Source organism: Panthera uncia, chromosome D4 (assembly GCF_023721935.1).
Source record: "Panthera uncia isolate 11264 chromosome D4, Puncia_PCG_1.0, whole genome shotgun sequence".
NCBI lineage: Eukaryota > Metazoa > Chordata > Mammalia > Carnivora > Felidae > Panthera > Panthera uncia.
The window spans coordinates 586063-602761 of NC_064807.1; the positions used below are offsets into that span (position 1 = coordinate 586063).

Genomic DNA, 16699 nt, shown 5'->3' on the forward strand with positions numbered 1-16699 from the left:
AATCCCAAGCAGGCTCCAGGCTGTCAGTGCAGAGCCCGATGCAGGCAGGGCTCAGTGTCAGGAACCATGAGATCATGACCTGAGCCAAAATCAAGAGTTGGACGCTCAACCTACTGAGCCACCCTGGCACCCCTCAAGTTGAGTTTTTATTCCCACTTGTCATTCTGATTTATATTTCTGAAGACTTGTATCATTTTAAGTAGGTTTGAACCTTACGTAATGATGCAGATGTTCCCAAGAACTTAAATTCGGTCTGATCTTATACTAATACATGATTCTAGGTATTATTGTAAGCTGTCCATGTTTAGTTAAGTTTATATTGAATAATGTATAAAATCATAAATGTATACTTATAGTTTCTTGTCATTCTTAACTTCCATAATAGTGAGGGTCAATGTTTTCTTCTGTTTCTTCTTGTTCTGGACCTTCTTGTTGATCATCACGTTCTTCACTGTCTTCATCACCTTGAAATCTCCTGAAAACTTGGGTCTTCAGCTGTATTGTTTGACCATCAGTGCTTCTTTGCTCACCATAATAAATAGTGTGTAGAAGAGGGAAGCAGAGGGAAATGTATGAGCTTATTGGCTCTTTTAGTTTATTTTGGTCCATACGAATGTATGTTAAATGGTGGTAATGTAGTGGATCAATAGATGGACACATCACTGTAACATTGATATCTGAAAAATACAAATTAAAAATTAATCTTGCTGCATTACATCTAGAATCCTACATTGGATTTTGTTAAAATATGAGATATAGTTTTATTACTTAAAATACTTATAGGTGGGATTGTGTTTAATTAGTTTTTATAGTAATCAAATAATAAAGAAAATGAAATGACAAATGAATTCTATATTATCAAAACCAATGATGGCTTTAAGAGTATACTTATCTTAATGAGCACAGAATAATGTATAGAATTGTTGTACAACTGAAACTAATATAGCACTGTATATTGACTATACCGTAATTTAAATTTTTAAGAAAATGATGGCTTCGTTGGCTATTTAATTATTTAACAAACATTTAAGTGATAGTTATTAATAGAAAGAATCTCAGAGGCGCCTGGGTGGCTCAGTTGGTTGGGCATCTGACTTCGGCTCAAGTCATGATCTCACAGTTCATGAGTTTGAGCCTCGCGTTGGGCTCTGTGCTGACAGCTCAGAGCCTGGAGCCTGCTTCTGTCTCTGTGTCTCCCTCTCTCTCTGCCCCCTCCCTGCTTGTGCTCTGTCTCTCTGCCTTTCAAAAATAAATAAACGTTAAAAAAAATTTTTTTAAATTAAAAAAAAAAAAAAAAAAAAAACAACCTCAAAAAGAAAAAAGTGAAAATCACCTGGAGTCCCACTACTCAGGATACTCCCATTTTTTCATGTACTCTACAGTACTACTTCTCAATGCTTCAAGTGATGAAATTTAATATAAAAGAGTATAAACTTTATAGCACACCTTTCTGAGGCCACCTTCTGCCATTTCCCTAGCTACTTCAAATCAACCATTTTCAGCAATGTGTAAAGCATAGAGTTTTTGAAGATTTGTTCTTTAAAAGGTCAGAATACTATTGTTTGTCTTTAAAAAATAATGAAATTTTACATACTTTCAATTTCGTTATTTTCTAGGTATAGGTGTTGTAAATTCCTTGGAATATAGAATGCTTGTTTCAGTTTGTTGTGTCCAACATTGAGCTCTATAAGGTTGGAAAGATTAAAAATATTATATGGGATGTCTTGTAGTTTGTTGTGTGACATTCGTAGAGCATTAAGTTTTGGAAGTTCACTGAAGTAATTTTCTGGTATGGAAGAAATTGAGTTATTTTCTAAAGACAGGTACATAAGTGAAGAAGGCAGACCAGGAGGCATGGATTCTAATCTGTTATTACATAAGTTGAGCTGCATTAATTTTTTCATTTTAGCAAGTATGTTTTCTTGTAACATGGAATCTTCAAGATGATTATAACAGAGATCAAGCATTGTCAAGTTTACTAGCCCGTCCATGGCATTTGTCTGCAATCTGGAGATCTCATTGTAGCCAAGAAGAAGTCTTTCCAAAGACTTGGGAAGAGGAAATGGAAATTCTTCTAAGTTGTTATGCTGTAGATGAAGTTGTAGTAGATTTGACAACTTAGCAAACACACCATAATCAATCTTTTGAGATGTAATCTTGTTGTGGCTGAGATTGATTTCTTTAAGATAAGTTGCATTGATGAATGAATCTGCAGTCACAGCCTCAATTTCGTTGAACTGAAGATAGACTTGCTGTATGTGAGCTGGGACACGCGGGATAGTCTTGAGTTTGCGATTGTCACAGTACATTGATGATGGAAAGTTGGGTGGGCAGAAGCATTCAGTGGCACAGCCTAACATGTACCGATGAAAAGGAACTTGATAGTCCTCATTCTGATGAAATTGAAATTCTGGTTGGTAGACATCATCTGGCTCTTGATCATAATCTTCATCCCATTGATAATTTTCATATTGGCAGTATACTTTGACTCCAAAAAAGCAGAAAAGGACACATGCTGGACTTAAAAAGCCCATGTTCTTTTTTTTTTTTTTTTTGTCCTATTACAAGGAGAAAGGAAATATATTGTGGGAAAAGTGACTAAAACTTAGAATAATTCTTATATAAATTGACAGTTACATAAAATGCATAATATCTGTATCTGTACTGAAATAAAAGAATATCCAGAATGAACAGGCAATGCTGAAACCAAAATTAATGTTTAAGTACAGTAAGGTGGTATCAAAAAAGTGATGGGGCACCTGGGTGGCTTAGTCCCTTAAGCATCCTACTCTTGATTTTGGCCCAGATCATGCATGATCTCACTATGATGAGATCAAGTCCCACGTAGGGTGGAGTGTGGAGCCTGCTTGGAATTCTCTCTCTATACCTCCCCCGCTCATTCTCTCTCTCTCTCTTTTTCTCTCAAAATGAATACACCTTAAAAAAAAAAAAAAAGGTCACACTTTGCATTGTATCAGACTACATAACCATCTTTTAAGAGAATCCAAGTTTGTCTTGCTTGCTGTAGATTTACAATAATAACATGATCTCTCTCAACCCCACAGCTGGGTACCCCTCCACTAAAAATGCTGGGTGTTCCGTATCCATTTGGTCCCTTCAGTGGTGGTCACTGCCTATGAGAGGAGAGACTCTATGTCTTACTTAATATTAACCAACACTTTCCCACTTCTCTTTTCTGTTTCCTGATGCTCTTTTCTGCCCTTAGAAGAATATGAAACATTCCACTTTATGTAAGAGCTTGAGATATTAAAAATAGCTATCATGTTTCCTCTTAGTGTTTTCTGTCCAAACCTAACCGTGATTTCAAATTTTCCTCCACGAAACCATTTCCAGGACCCAATTATTTTGCCTTTGACTCTACTTGAATAATTGCTTCAAATCCTAAATACAACATTTACAGTCTGCAATGTTTTAGCCTCTAATAGGTTATTCTATACACGTTTCTTTCTTTCCACTAATGTTTTTATGTTAAGTTCTAGATAAACAGTATTGACAACAAGCTGGTCTCCCAGGAGTTGAGGTGTGGTGGAGAATCAGAGATGGGCAGTACAGGGAGTAGGAGGGTATGTGGAGTAAGATTTAAAGGAGGGAGCTCTCAGCTCGAGAAACCCTGTTAACTTCAAGTTGTGGCAAGCGGTGGATGGCGTACTGGACAAGGAACCTGAAGACCGTTATTTCAGGCTGTCACTTGTGGTGGTCACGTAACATAGCTGCCTCTTGCCTCATCAATAAAATGAGAATTGTAATTGCTTGTCTGCTTATATCAACTGGTTGTTACAGTCACGTGAGGAATGTGTGTAAAAGTGCTTTGCAAATTAGAAAGTGATCCAGATGGAATAAATTTGTTATTTAGGTAAAGGTTAAAGCAAAACAAAAACAAAAACAAAAACCTCTCTCTTTTGTTCTGAGGCTATTTTTCTGTACCATTCTTATTCAGGGTTTCATGAGAATTAATGTCAAAAGGTTACTGTGTGTCATGATATGACTTATCTCTGATTCCCCCAGAACAGTACTAGCCATTTTTCATCATTGGGATAATTGAAAAAGTCGTTTCTTAAATCATGGTCTCTAACAGACCCTATTTGAGAAAGTCTCTCCCAGACCCTAGCATCTAGTTTCTTGTTTATTTTCCTGTCAGAAACTAAAAATGTGTAGAATGTAATCATGTGTTTATGTGGGACTTGAAGGCGTTAGTTAAGTAGAGTTAGGGACCCTTGATCTTTTGTTCCCCTCAGTGGTATTTCCTGCCGTGCACCCACACGCCGTGGGCCTTGTCACTTCCGGTGTGCAGCTCCTTTACACCGGACTTGTCTTCATAATTCACTCACGTGTTGATTCCAACTGCAGTAATTCCACAGTTTCAGTGGCACCTAAATACATGGATCCCACCGTGTTCTCCCTGCCCTTCGCTCATGCCTTCCAGTGTGCTCAGGTCCTCTTAGCAGCCTGGACCCACAGCACTGTTGCCCCCGTCTGCAAATGCCCTAGGCCCTCTGGCCCTTTCATCCTCATCCTCGTCCCGGGAACTCCAACCCTGGTGCCTTCAGTTATCCATCTACCCACAGCCTGACTCACGCAGCAGAGTCCGTGGAGGGAAAACAGACCACGCCAGCTGGTCTCACTTTAAGTTCAAGGGCACTCGATGCTGCTCAATGACATCTCCTTCTAGACAAGCCTCTAAAGCCTCATTCCCCACTGGTTTTGGATGATGACCTTGCTGTTGCTTTTTTTTTTTTTTTTTAAACTAAGAAGATAGGATGAAACAATTGTTTATTCATGTATAGTTTGTTATCCCTACCTACACAGTATGCCAAAATAGCAATGGTTTGATCTTTTTTTTTTTTTAATGTTTATTTATTTATTTATTTTGAGAGGGAGAGAGAGAGAGAGCACCTATGCATGGGAGGGCCAAAGAGAGCGGGAATCCCAAGCAGGCTCTGTGCTGTCAGTATGGAGACCAATGCAGGGCTCAAACCCACAAACTCTGAGATCATGACCTGAGCTGAAATCAAGAGATGCTCAACCCACTGAGCCACCCAGGCGCCCCAGTGGTTTGATCTTTTAAAACAATCTGTGATTTTGAAAGTCAGTTTTCTTTTACAAATCTAAATAGACTCCATGCATTGTTGCTTTTTATCCATGGGATTCATGGAAGATGAGGCATTTGAACTGGAGTCTGAAGGAATATTAAGGTTCCCATAGAGGAAAGCAGGGAGAAAGATTTCCAGATAGAAGAGATGAGCAAAATATGTAAACAACACAGAGTAGGGCATCTGGGAAATAGTGGCTAGCTGTTGAAGGAGCAATATAAGACTGTTGCAGCCAGTCTGGACCAGAATTTAGAGGGCCTGAATTCTGAGCTGTGGAATCTGCACTCAGGGAATGAGCACCTAATTTAATTTATTCATGTAGTCAAGCCTGGTTCTCACACTGAAGTGGGAAAGAGTCCTGGGGGGAGTGTGGTCTCATCCCAGAGGGCAGTCACATGGTGCTGGGAAGCTTGGGAGCGCCCTGTAGCCTGCCGCCGTTAGTACCTGTGCTAGATGTGTGTGAACACGGTTAGTAATCCACACTACAAATATGAGTAGTTAGTTAGTTAGCTTGGTTGAGTTAACTTCAGTTAATGGTTGTCTGGAGTTAACGTCTGGGGGTGAGGCATTGTGCTTGGTGGGGGAAACACACGGAAAGAGCAAAGAGCTTATGGGGAGACACAACACAGCGAACCTATTCTCAGAGGGCAATAAGGCTCACAGCAGAGACCGCACTGGCCATGGGCACAGCAGCTTAACCCTGCTTGGGACAGACAAGGAAGTCTTGGTAGCATCATTTGGTCAAATGTTGGGAGTTTAGCAAGAATGGGTATAGAGCATCCTATACATTTTACTCACTAGTTGATAATATTTTATGTGTTAAATTTGTATATCTTATTGTACTCATTATAGTCGACCATATTAACTTTTTAAAGTCCGTGTCATACTTCACTTCAGTCTCACTGCACTAGGGGTTGTGCTGTTAGGTTGCTGTGTCTCACAAGGTAGAGGCCAAGGGACAGAGATGTGCAGGTGGGGGGCAGGGGTTGGAAGCTGACTATTTCACAGATAAACTTTGAAGTGAGCATTGCTCATCAGAGCTCTGAAGTTCATCCTTGTATTAAGAACATTAGCAAGAAACAAAACAAAACAAAAAACATTAGCAATAATCAATTAGTAACCTTACATTTGAGAATTAAAGTCATGGCTGTATTCAACAATTATGAGAAATCATTGGGGAGAAAGGAAACCTGGATGATACTTTTGATCCTGCACTTAACTGCACACCTTCGATTTCAAATCAAGACCTTATGATGGGGGTGTCTTTGAAAATAAAGGGTTCTTTCGTGTTGCCAGATTTTGGTCTTGGCCACCTGTGAAGACAGGCTTTCCCTAAGGACAGGTTGCCTTCTTGGTCATCCCCTGAGGACCTTGGCTGTGTAGCCAAGTGTAGCCTGGTCCCACTTCCTTTTGACCAAGTCCAGTTTTTTGGTCTGAGATCAATCCTGTCTCCATGCATAGGCCCCATATTTTCTGTTCATCTTAATCTTCAGCTTCATCCCTGGTTAGTTTGCCTGTTAAAATTGCCTCTACTTCTTTTTATCCAAATTTTCCACTCAACTGATCTCTTCCCAGCCATTTGCTAACCATGTTTTTATTACTTCTGCCTTTTCATGTGGTACGGTTTATGCCTTGTTCCCTATGGGGCAGCTCATAGCAAACCAGCACATTCACTGTCAGTTCTCCCATTTCCTGACCTAACTTCTGGCAGAATCTAGTTCCATGCACAGGTGTATAAGCGCTGAAAGGTTTGTTGAATGGAGGATTGGATTAGTAAATTGCTGATTACATCTTGTTAGCGATGCTGGTCCCTACTAATGCTGATTATTTCTAGGTGTTATTTTGCCACAGTGTTTTCTTTAAATGGACACAGTCAGAGAGAACATGGCTGTTGTCTCCGAGTGGCGTCTCCATCACAGCATGCTATTCCCATTACATAGAGTAGTAGAAAAATAACAGATGTGAACGGGAAACTTTAAAGCAAAGGAAAGCATATGTTAACCGGTTTTTTTTTAAATATCCACTAACGCGAATTTTTTGTATTATGGCTACAAATGTTTCTATGTTGTAACATTTCTCTTAATTGGGAAAAAGCACTTGTGTTTTCATAAGAAATTTTTAATTAAAATGAGATCAAACTTTGCTCTGGAAAGTGTAAAGTAATTGGAAAGGCTCACTGCATTTTATCATTTTAAAGACTCAATTACGTCATTGGTATGCCATACAAACTAGGGTCTAAGAAACCAAAGTGTTAGTATATGACTCAGATTTCTTTCCGAAGCAGTTTTAAATTTAACTCTATAAAAGTGAAGCAGTATACATCCCTGTTAACACCCAAGGCCTAAGGAAGTGAGAGTCTTTTGCTATTAGAAATATGAACATTTCAAAATTTTTTTAGCCAGAATACATTTAAATCTTAATTAACTGAAACCCAAAAAACTATTTCCTTTATGCTAGATAGAGCACTCACATCTTCCCTTTCAGGCAGAGACAAATGAAAGCAAAACCATGTTACTGTCAAGGATCTGGTCAACAGAGAAATTTTAAGAAAATGTCTTGGAAATTTGTACACATATCCTTCTTCCCTGTCACCCTGCTCGGGTGTATGGCTCACAGACATTTGCTAGTTTCTGTCATTTAAAGTTGAGAGAGGAGGAGAGAAAATTATTCCATTAACCTGAGAAATCTTTCATTCTGAATAACAAACAAAATCTAAACAAAGATTATTTATTGGGTAAATATTAAGTTAGAAAATTAAAATCACTGTATCACTTCTTTCTCTGAATATTTGTGCTAATCAGAGTTTTAATGTAGCTTTTCTCAGATACTGTGCTTTCATGATGGCTGCCGGCTATTTTAATGTTAAACAAATCAAATCTACTTAAAAAAATTTTAACAGTAGGAATACTTTCTTAAAAAATTGAAAATTATTTTATCGTCATACCTGTTGAGTTTGCTTTAGTTTTCAGGGGTTGATGAATTTGCAAATCCTGTAAATTGAATCAGATATTCCTAAATTCTTTAACTGAGTCTCTTAAAAATCCACAGTGACTGTGTGTCCAGACAGGGCTGTCCTTGAATTACTGTAGCAATTTAAGCAAATATAATCTGCTTGGAAAACACTTGGCTTGAATTAAAATTATGTATTTCTTTTCATTATCCAAAACTTTGTGGATTCAAATTGAGATGCTTGTGCTGTGGGTCAGATTTATGTGGCTTACTTCCCCCTCTTTTCCCCTTAATTTTGGTTTGAGGTGTGGCAAGAATTTCCTCTAATATGAAAGGCAAACAGAACTAAATGAAACAGCATGTACTGATTACTGTTTTTATTTTCATTTTCATGCCAAGGAATTCTCCAAATTAAGGTCCCCTGTGACATGGAGCTCAGCTTCTCAGCAGTTTAAGGTGGAACTCAGAGCTGTCTTGAAATGGCGCTTGTCTGAACCGTTATGTTCACACTGCTGCTTCCCTTTATGAAGACAGGGAACCAAGATTAGGAACATAAACATTCCTCTATAGAGTAATGTCTAGTTATCTTTTTAAATGAAGGAGTTTGTCATTAGTGACAGATTAAAGATAGGACTTTTCTACACAGAGAATTTTATCTTCTTTCCTGTTTCCTATCCCCATTCTCACCTTCCTGCACTGGAATGCCTGCCGATAACCTTTGAAACAAAAATTAATCTGGCGACAGAATTTAGTGTCTTATACTCAGAAGGTAGAACTCTGATTTGCCTGTTTACAGTAGCACAAAAAATAATTTTACAGTATCGACTGAGATGGAAATAGAAGCTTCTGTTGACCAACTACTGTTGCTTTTATTTTGTAGATGTAGAAAATCTCATTTCAGTGAGTTGTCTGTCCTGAAGAGTAGTGGTAGAGTAGCAGTTAACTGCTTAAATGCTACATTTTTATACTAGTGTTTTCATATTTTCAGCAGAGAGTTAACTTGTATTTCTTGGCAGTGAACTTGGAGCTCATTGTTTGGAAGGCTCTTTTAAAGTTTGTACAAAGTAATAAGGTAAAATGAATCCTGGAATTTGTTTTTGTGTCCTCAAGTAGTGTTTACCATTAGATTTTTACAAAGAAATCAGCAGATTTATTTTCTTGTACTTCAGGTTTTTTTAAAGCATGCTGTGTTTCAAGTGATGCTTGGCAGTATTGTAAAAATCTCATCTATTATTTGAGACACTGGTATGTAAGACATGGCAGACCGTATCTGGGCCAAGATTTCATCTTGTTACTGATCTTGTCCATATGTTTCCTATTAGTCTTTGTTCTTAAGGCTTCCACACTAAGGAAGAGAGAGCAAATCTGTGTAATTTTTCCAAAAGTCATTTTATGTACCCTCACAGTTCTTTTGGAAGATAAACTTTAAATTGAAATTTAATTGTTCTATAATTCTTCGTTTAACACACTGTGATTTGAATTTCTGAGTAATTGTGTTGTTCATGTTCCTAACAAATGTGAAAAGAATGTGTATCAGTCAGTAGCTAGAGCACAGAAAATCACACGTGTCTAGGAGATTTGAAAGAGGTGGACGGTGTCCAGGAGGCATGGGTTGGGGGCAGGGGGATCCGGGGAGTGCTGGCTCAGTCAGGCCTTAGAGGACAAAGCAGAAGCTGTAAGTGATGGTCATAGTTCACGGTTTCAGGCTGGTGGTTATAATTGCAGCCGTTTGGAGAGAGAAGTCCACTGAATCGATGAAAAGTCTAAGTTATAATCTATGATTTTAATTTAATTGAGTAGATATAGTATCTTCATAGCTGAATAGTGCTGGCAGAGAAAGGTCAGACTGACACCTGCTGAATTGTGGTAATTAAGGACTGTTTTCATTACATTCATTCAGCTAATACTTATTGAGCACATGCTTTGTTCAAGGCAGTTTTAAGTGTTAGGTACTCAGCAGCAAGTCCCTGTTGTCAGGAAAAGGAAGATAGAAAATAGATGAACTGGTACCAAGTGCAGTGGAGGAGAATAAAGCAAGATGGGGGATTAAACAGGAATGACACGGGCACAGGCCAGCAGTTCTGACGCTCCCGTGCACACCTGTGTGGCTGATGGGGGAGCCAGATGTCCCGCTGCTGGACGGAAGTTACAGACAAGCAAGGGGAGGCAGTGGGAACGACACACGCAGCGAGGGGCCAGGGCGGAGACCTCAGCATGAGCTCACGTTCGGGCTGCTCACACACAGCTGGCGCCGGGCAGACATGTTTCTAGACGTGTGTGTGCGCGCGGGCCGGGGTGCAACACCTGTCTCCTGGCTCTGTCGGCCGGGAGCGCGGAGAAGCAGTGAGTGTCCAACAGCAGCAAACAGCCAGATCTTGGCCTCAAACACCATTCTCCGGTAAAAGAAACCAGGCTCCTTGAAGAAATGACTGATTGCAGGACTGGGACACGGAGCATTCACGATGAGCTGGGAGCACCTATAGCGGCAGGAAGCAAGAGGTATAGGAAATCTCTGTACCTTCTCAGTTTTGGTGTGAACTTAAAATCGCTCCAAAAAGTAAAAGTCTGTTAATAAAAGTTTTAAGAAAGGCAGCTACTATTTTAGATGGTTTTGCAAAGACCTGAATATAGTGAAGGAGCAGGCCAAGTTGGTATCAGAATGGAGAAGACAGTATGGCCGGGGATGAGTGATCTGGGCAGGGAGGGTATCCTCAGAGAGGCAGCCAGGACCAGCATCTAGGTCTGACACGCTTGGAAGCCTCAGCCTCACAGCATCCCACGTCAGATCAGTTTGGGAGGCACATATGACCCTTCGCCGATGAACTGCCTCCATCAGAGCGACCATTCAGGGAGCCCTTCAGTAGTCTGAACACTAGACGTCACACGTGCCCGGCAGACAGAGTCCATCTTTGTGCATCTGCCCACGCTTACTGGCTTCCATTCTTTTCCCATAAATGGTGGCCCCATCCCAACTGCACCCACTGTCTGATGGAAGCCAGAAGTCTGGGAGTTCTCTAAATAGTGCATCCCAGAGTGTGGCGCAAGAGCCATCCGTGTCTGAATTTGCAGGGGCTGCTGATTTAAAGTTCAGGTGGCAGCATCTCTGTGCCTTGGACCTGCAGAGTCAGAAGCTCTAGACGCAGCCCCAGGAACTTACACTGTTAGCATGTGTTGTGGGTGCCATGAAAACTTGAGAACCACCAGCCTCACTGTCAGATTGGGTCTGCTACTTGAGCCCTTTGTGGTCTAGCACAGGAGTATCTGTTTGTTGTGTCTGTGTCTCTTGGTCTTCCTGCCGCCATCTTTTTTCCAGTGACCAGCAACTCTCCCTGAGATGTTGCAGTAGTGCCTTGACTTGTCTCCCTGTGTTCACACATCTCCCTCTCTAACCCATCTTTCAATTTATTCTATATAAAAGTAAATCTAACTGTACAGTGCTTCTGCTTAGAATCCTCCAGTGTTGCCTCATATTTTAAAATAAATTCCAAAGATAGGGGCACCTGGCTGGCTCAGTTAGTAGAACATGTGAACATGTTTGGTATAAAACCGAGGAGGGGGGGAGGAGAAATTAAAAAATATATATAAATAAGTAAAAATACATTCCAAACATGACCTTCTCGTTTAAAGAATTCTGACACCTACCTCTTGCCCATTCTTGGACCGGGTGACTTGTCTTTCTGGCCTCCAGCTGCCTGCTCCTTCCTCTTCCTTCAGACACCAGCTGGGTACCCTAACAATTCAACTCATTTCTGACACTGTCTCTACAGAGTTGGCATCACATCCCACAGGTTAAGGGCTCACTCCCCCAAGACTGTCCCCACCTTGGATGCCAGGCACAGCACAGCTAGTAGGTTTGCAGCTTACCCACCACCTCTGTGCCGCTGGGCTGCAGGTTCCCACAGCCCCTCTTCAGGTTTTATAATTTGCTGTAATGGCTCACAGAACTCAAATGCTTATATTTATTGAATTATTATTTAATAAAGCATATGGTAAAGGCTGCAGGCATAAAGCCAGATGAAGGGATACGTAATGTGAGGTCTGGGGAGACCCTAAGTCTAGGAGCTTCTGTCCCCTTGGAATTGAGGTATACTCTGCTCTCGGTTCTTGGACATGCCCACCAGCCAAAGATCTCTCTGAACCCTGTACTTGAAGGGTTTTTGTGGAGGCTTCTGCATGTAGGTGTGATGGATGGTTAACCCAATCTTGAGCCCCTCTTCTTCCTCAGAGGATGGGGGATGGGGCTGAAAGTTCCAAGCTTCTAATCATGGCAGGTCTTTCTTATGACCATCAGCCATCAAGGAACCCACCCAGAGTCACCTCCTTAGAACAAAAGATACCATTACCACCCAGGAAATTCCAAGGACTTAGGAGCTGTATGTCAGGAACTGGGGGCCGACACCAAATACATATTTCTATGTTACAAGGTATACCACGAAAACTCCCTGCAGCTTCTATTCCCAACCCCCTGCTTCCCGTCCCAGTAGCCACTGCTAAGGACCAATACATTGTAGGATTCCAGGGACACTGTCACGGCCCTTGAGACCTTCAGTAGAATAGTGTGGTTATTTTCTTGTGAATCTTTCTAGACTTATTTTATGCACCTAGAAGCAAATATATATATATATTTAAAAATTATTATTTTTAGAAAGAATTCTTGCATGAAATTTTTGATTTTTAAAAATTTTTTTTAATGTTTTTATTTATTTTTGAGACAGAGAGAGACAGAGCATGAGCAGGGGAGGGGCAGAGAGAGAGGGAGACAGAATCTGAAGCAGGTTCCAGGCTCTGAGCTGTCAGCACAGAGCCCGATGTGGGGCTCGAACTCATGGACTGTGAGATCATGACCTGAGCCGAAGTCAGACGCTCAGCCCACTGAGCCACCCAGGCACCCCCAAATTTTTGATGTTCTTAATCTTTTCCTAATACAAGCACTGATGCAATTAACAACTTTTTATACATCATTGCATGTGTGTGCAGCTACACTTGAGGGATAAATCTGCAGACGGGGGCACGCTCTCCACGGAGAGCATCAAGGGCACGTGTCGAATCCCCCTTGCTGTGCTTGCTTGATCAGGGTGATCTGGTGGGTGAAAGTGGTGCCTTGCTTGGAGCATCCACTTTTCTTACTGTGAGTCTGTTGGAATATCTCTGACATTTTACATCTGTGTCTGCGGCTTTTTCTGGAGCAGTCCGTGTCTTTTTTACTTTTTTTTCTATTGTGTTGTAGGTCTTTTTCTGATTAAGTTTTGGGATTTCTTTATAAGGGAAGTTAGGCCTATGTGCTGTGACTTAAAACTGTTATTTTCCAGTTTGTCATTTGTCCTTTGACTCTGCTCGTGACCGTTTTGCCACAAAGACTTGACGTTGTTGAGTTTCTTCGTTTCTACTTAAGGCTCTATGGCTTTTTGTGTCAGAGTCAGAACCACCTTCCCCACTTCCCCATTATCAGAAAAATTCTCCCACGGTTTCTTCTAGGACCGCTATGGTTTCTTTCATTGTTTTTCGTTTTTGCACTTAAACCTCTGATTTGTTAGAATTTATAGTTCCTTGGTTTCTTTCATTGTTTTTCGTTTTTGCACTTAAACCTCTGATTTGTTAGAATTTATAGTTCCTGTACGGTGTCATCCACCTGAATGTTTGGCGGACGCTCTCCCCATGTCCCAGTGGTGTCCCTTGAACAACCGCTTTCCCCTGTTCAATGTGAAAGGCCGCTGTTCCCACAGCAGAATGAGTTTTTCCTGGACATTCCACCGTTTCCTCTTGAACTGTCTGCCAGCTATATGGTTATTTTATAAAACCATCCTTAACGTGGCCCCTGGTGTTGATTTATCTGATACCTTACATTCTACTGTAATCAGTACTTCTTAATTGATTTTTTAAATTAAAGATGTTACTTTGAGATAATTGCAGACACTTACACATCGTAAGAAATAACACAGAGAGATCTTATGTGTGCTATAGCCTATTTCCCCTAATGATAACATAGTTATCAAAACTTGCACAACTGTATAGTATGTTAGTTACCACAACCAGGATATTGAGGGTGTGGCCATCAAATAAAGGATGTTACCCTTTTATAGCCACAGAAATGTCTTGTTTGTCTCCCTCCCTTCCCTAGCTCCTGACAGGTAATCTATTCTGTTGTTCCAATTTTGTTATTTTAAGAATATTATATAGGGGTGCCTGGGTGGCTCAGTCGGTTAAGCGTCCGACTTCAGCTCAGGTCACGATTTCGCGGTCCGTGAGTTCGAGCCCCACCTGGAGCCTGCTTCCGATTCTGTGTCTCCCGCTCTCTCTGGCCCTCCCCCGTTCATGCTCTGTCTCTCTCTGTCTCAAAAATAAATAAACGTTAAAAAAATTTTTTTTAAATAAAAAAAGAATATTATATAAATGGAATAATATAATACATAACCTTTTGGAATTGACAGTTTACTCAGCATCAGTCTGAAGATTCATACAGGTTGTTGATCAGGTTGTATATCAATTTATTCTGTTTCGTTACTACTGTTCCTTAAAAAGGATGTATTTATGAGTGGTTTAACTGTTCATCTGCTGAAGACTGTGGGTTGCTCTGGTCTGGGGCTATTACTAATAAACATACTGTAAACACTCCTATACAGATATTTATGTGAACATCCATCTCCATCTCCCTGGGGTAGATGCTGAGGACTGTAACTGCTAGGTCACATGGTAAGCCCATGCTTAGTTTTAAAACATCTTATGAACTGTTTGCCGTTTTAAATTCCCACTGGCCAAGTATGAGAGATCCACTGTCTATACATCCTCAGCATTTGGTGTTACCTTGAAATCAGATGGAACGAGTCTTCCCTTTCTTCCAGAATTATTGTGCCTATTCTGGTTCCTTTGCCTTTCCACATAAGTTTTGGAATAACATCATCTCTATCTACAAAAAATCTTGGTGGAATTTTGGTAGGAATTACAATAAAAATGTATAGCAAATTTTGCCTGTTTCTTTAAAGGTTTATTTTATTTATTTTTTTTTTAAAGTTTATTTATTTTGAGAGAGAGAGAGAGAGAAAGCATGAATGGGGGAGGGCCAGAGAGAGAGAAGAAAGCAAGAATCCCAAGCAGGCTCCACACCACCAGCACGGAGCCTGATGCGGGGCTTGAATCCACAAACCGTGAGATTATGACCTGAGCCTAAATTGGATGCATAACTGACTGAGCCACCCAGGTGCCCCTAAAGGTTTTATTTTTAATTAATCTCAGAGCCCAATATGGGGCTTGAATTTACAACCCTGAGATCAAGAGTCACATGCTCTACTGACTGAGCCAGCCAGGCGCCCCTTGCCTGTTTTAATTAGGTTGTTTGTCTTATTATGAGTGAAGGGTTCTTTACATATTCTGAATACAAGTCCTTTTATCAGATATATGGCTTACAATCTTTTTTCTTCCAGTCCATGGCACAAGTTTTTCATTTTCTTAATAGCGTCTTTTGGTACACATACATTAATTTTGTAAAGCCCAAATTATTTTTTTTTCTTTTATAGTTTTTTCATGCCTTTTGGTGTCAAGTCTAAGAATTAATTGCCTGACTAACTGGTTAAAGATTTCTTCCTATCTTCTTACAGAAGTTTGTAGTTTTATCTCTTAAATTTGGGGCTATGATCTGAGTTAGGTGTTTGTTGTTTTTTTTTAATGTTTACTTATTTTGAGAGAGAGAAACAGAGTGTGAGCAAGGGAGGGGCAGAGAGAGGGGGAGACGCAGAATCCGAAGCAGGCTCCAGGCTCTGAGCTGTCAGTACAGAGCCCGATGCGGGGCTCGAACTCACAAGCTGTGAGATCCTGACCTGAGCCAAAGTTGGACGCTCAACTGACTGAGCCACACAGGTGCCCTTTATTTTGAGTTAGTTTTTTTTTTTTTTTCTCAACGTTTTTTTTTAATTTATTTTTGGGACAGAGAGAGACAGAGCATGAACGGGGGAGGGGCAGGGAGAGAGGGAGACACAGAATTGGAAACAGGCTCCAGGCTCCGAGCCATCAGCCCAGAGCCTGACTCGGGGCTCGAACTCACGGACCGCGAGATCGTGACCTGGCTGAAGTCTGACGCTTAACCGACTGCGCCACCCAGGCGCCCCTTAAGTTAGTTTTTGAATGCATTGTGAGGTTAGGGTCTAATTAGTTCACTTTTTTTTTTTTTTTGCATGTGAATTGGCACGTGAATATTCCAACTCTTCCAGGACAATATGTTGAAAAGATGATTATTTCCCCATTGAATTACCTTGATATCTTCACCAAAAATCAGTTAACCATGAATGTACAGGTTTGTTTCTAGATTCTCAGTTCTGTTCTATTGTAGCCTTACTGGTTACAACAGCTTTAAATTACATTTTGCCATTAGGTAGTATACATCCTCCAACTTTGTTCTTTTTCTAAATTGTTTTCATTGTTGCAAGCTTTTTTGTGTTTCTCTGTGATTTGGGGAACTGGTGTGTGTGCGTGCGTGTGCTGTCATAAGGTAACATGATGGTTGAGTGCTTGGTATTTGAACATTGCATTTAAATGCTTAGTTTATTGTTGCCATATGGTATGGGCTCAGTAAATGCTAGCTACTGTTCTTTTCTTGTAAGATTTAAAAAAATTTTTTTAAATGTTTATTTATTTTTGAGAGAGAGAGA

General features: G+C 40.5%; 2 protein-coding genes across 4 annotated transcripts in view; one reads left to right on the forward strand and one right to left on the reverse strand.

Annotated features, from left to right (window-relative positions):
* CENPP (centromere protein P) overlaps window positions 1-16699 on the forward strand; it is a 228303-nt gene that overhangs the window by 90877 nt on the left and 120727 nt on the right. The gene's annotated exons all lie outside the window — the stretch shown is intronic.
* Window positions 7-2895, reverse strand: OMD (osteomodulin). Its single transcript, XM_049635910.1, has 2 exons — window positions 1595-2895; window positions 7-677 (listed from the first exon to the last, which is right to left on the reverse strand). The coding sequence occupies exons 1-2, from the start codon at window positions 2532-2534 to the stop codon at window positions 370-372; spliced, it is 1248 nt and encodes a 415-aa protein (XP_049491867.1). The 5' UTR covers window positions 2535-2895; the 3' UTR covers window positions 7-369.

Excerpts from the sequence above, each read along its gene's own strand:
- OMD (XM_049635910.1), bottom strand. The coding sequence starts at position 2,534 with ATGGGCTTTTTAAGTCCAGCATGTGTCCTTTTCTGCTTTTTTGGAGTC. Across the intron at positions 678-1,594 it reads AGAAAATAACGAAATTGAAA|ATATCAATGTTACAGTGATG; the intron begins GTATGTAAAATT and ends TGTATTTTTCAG.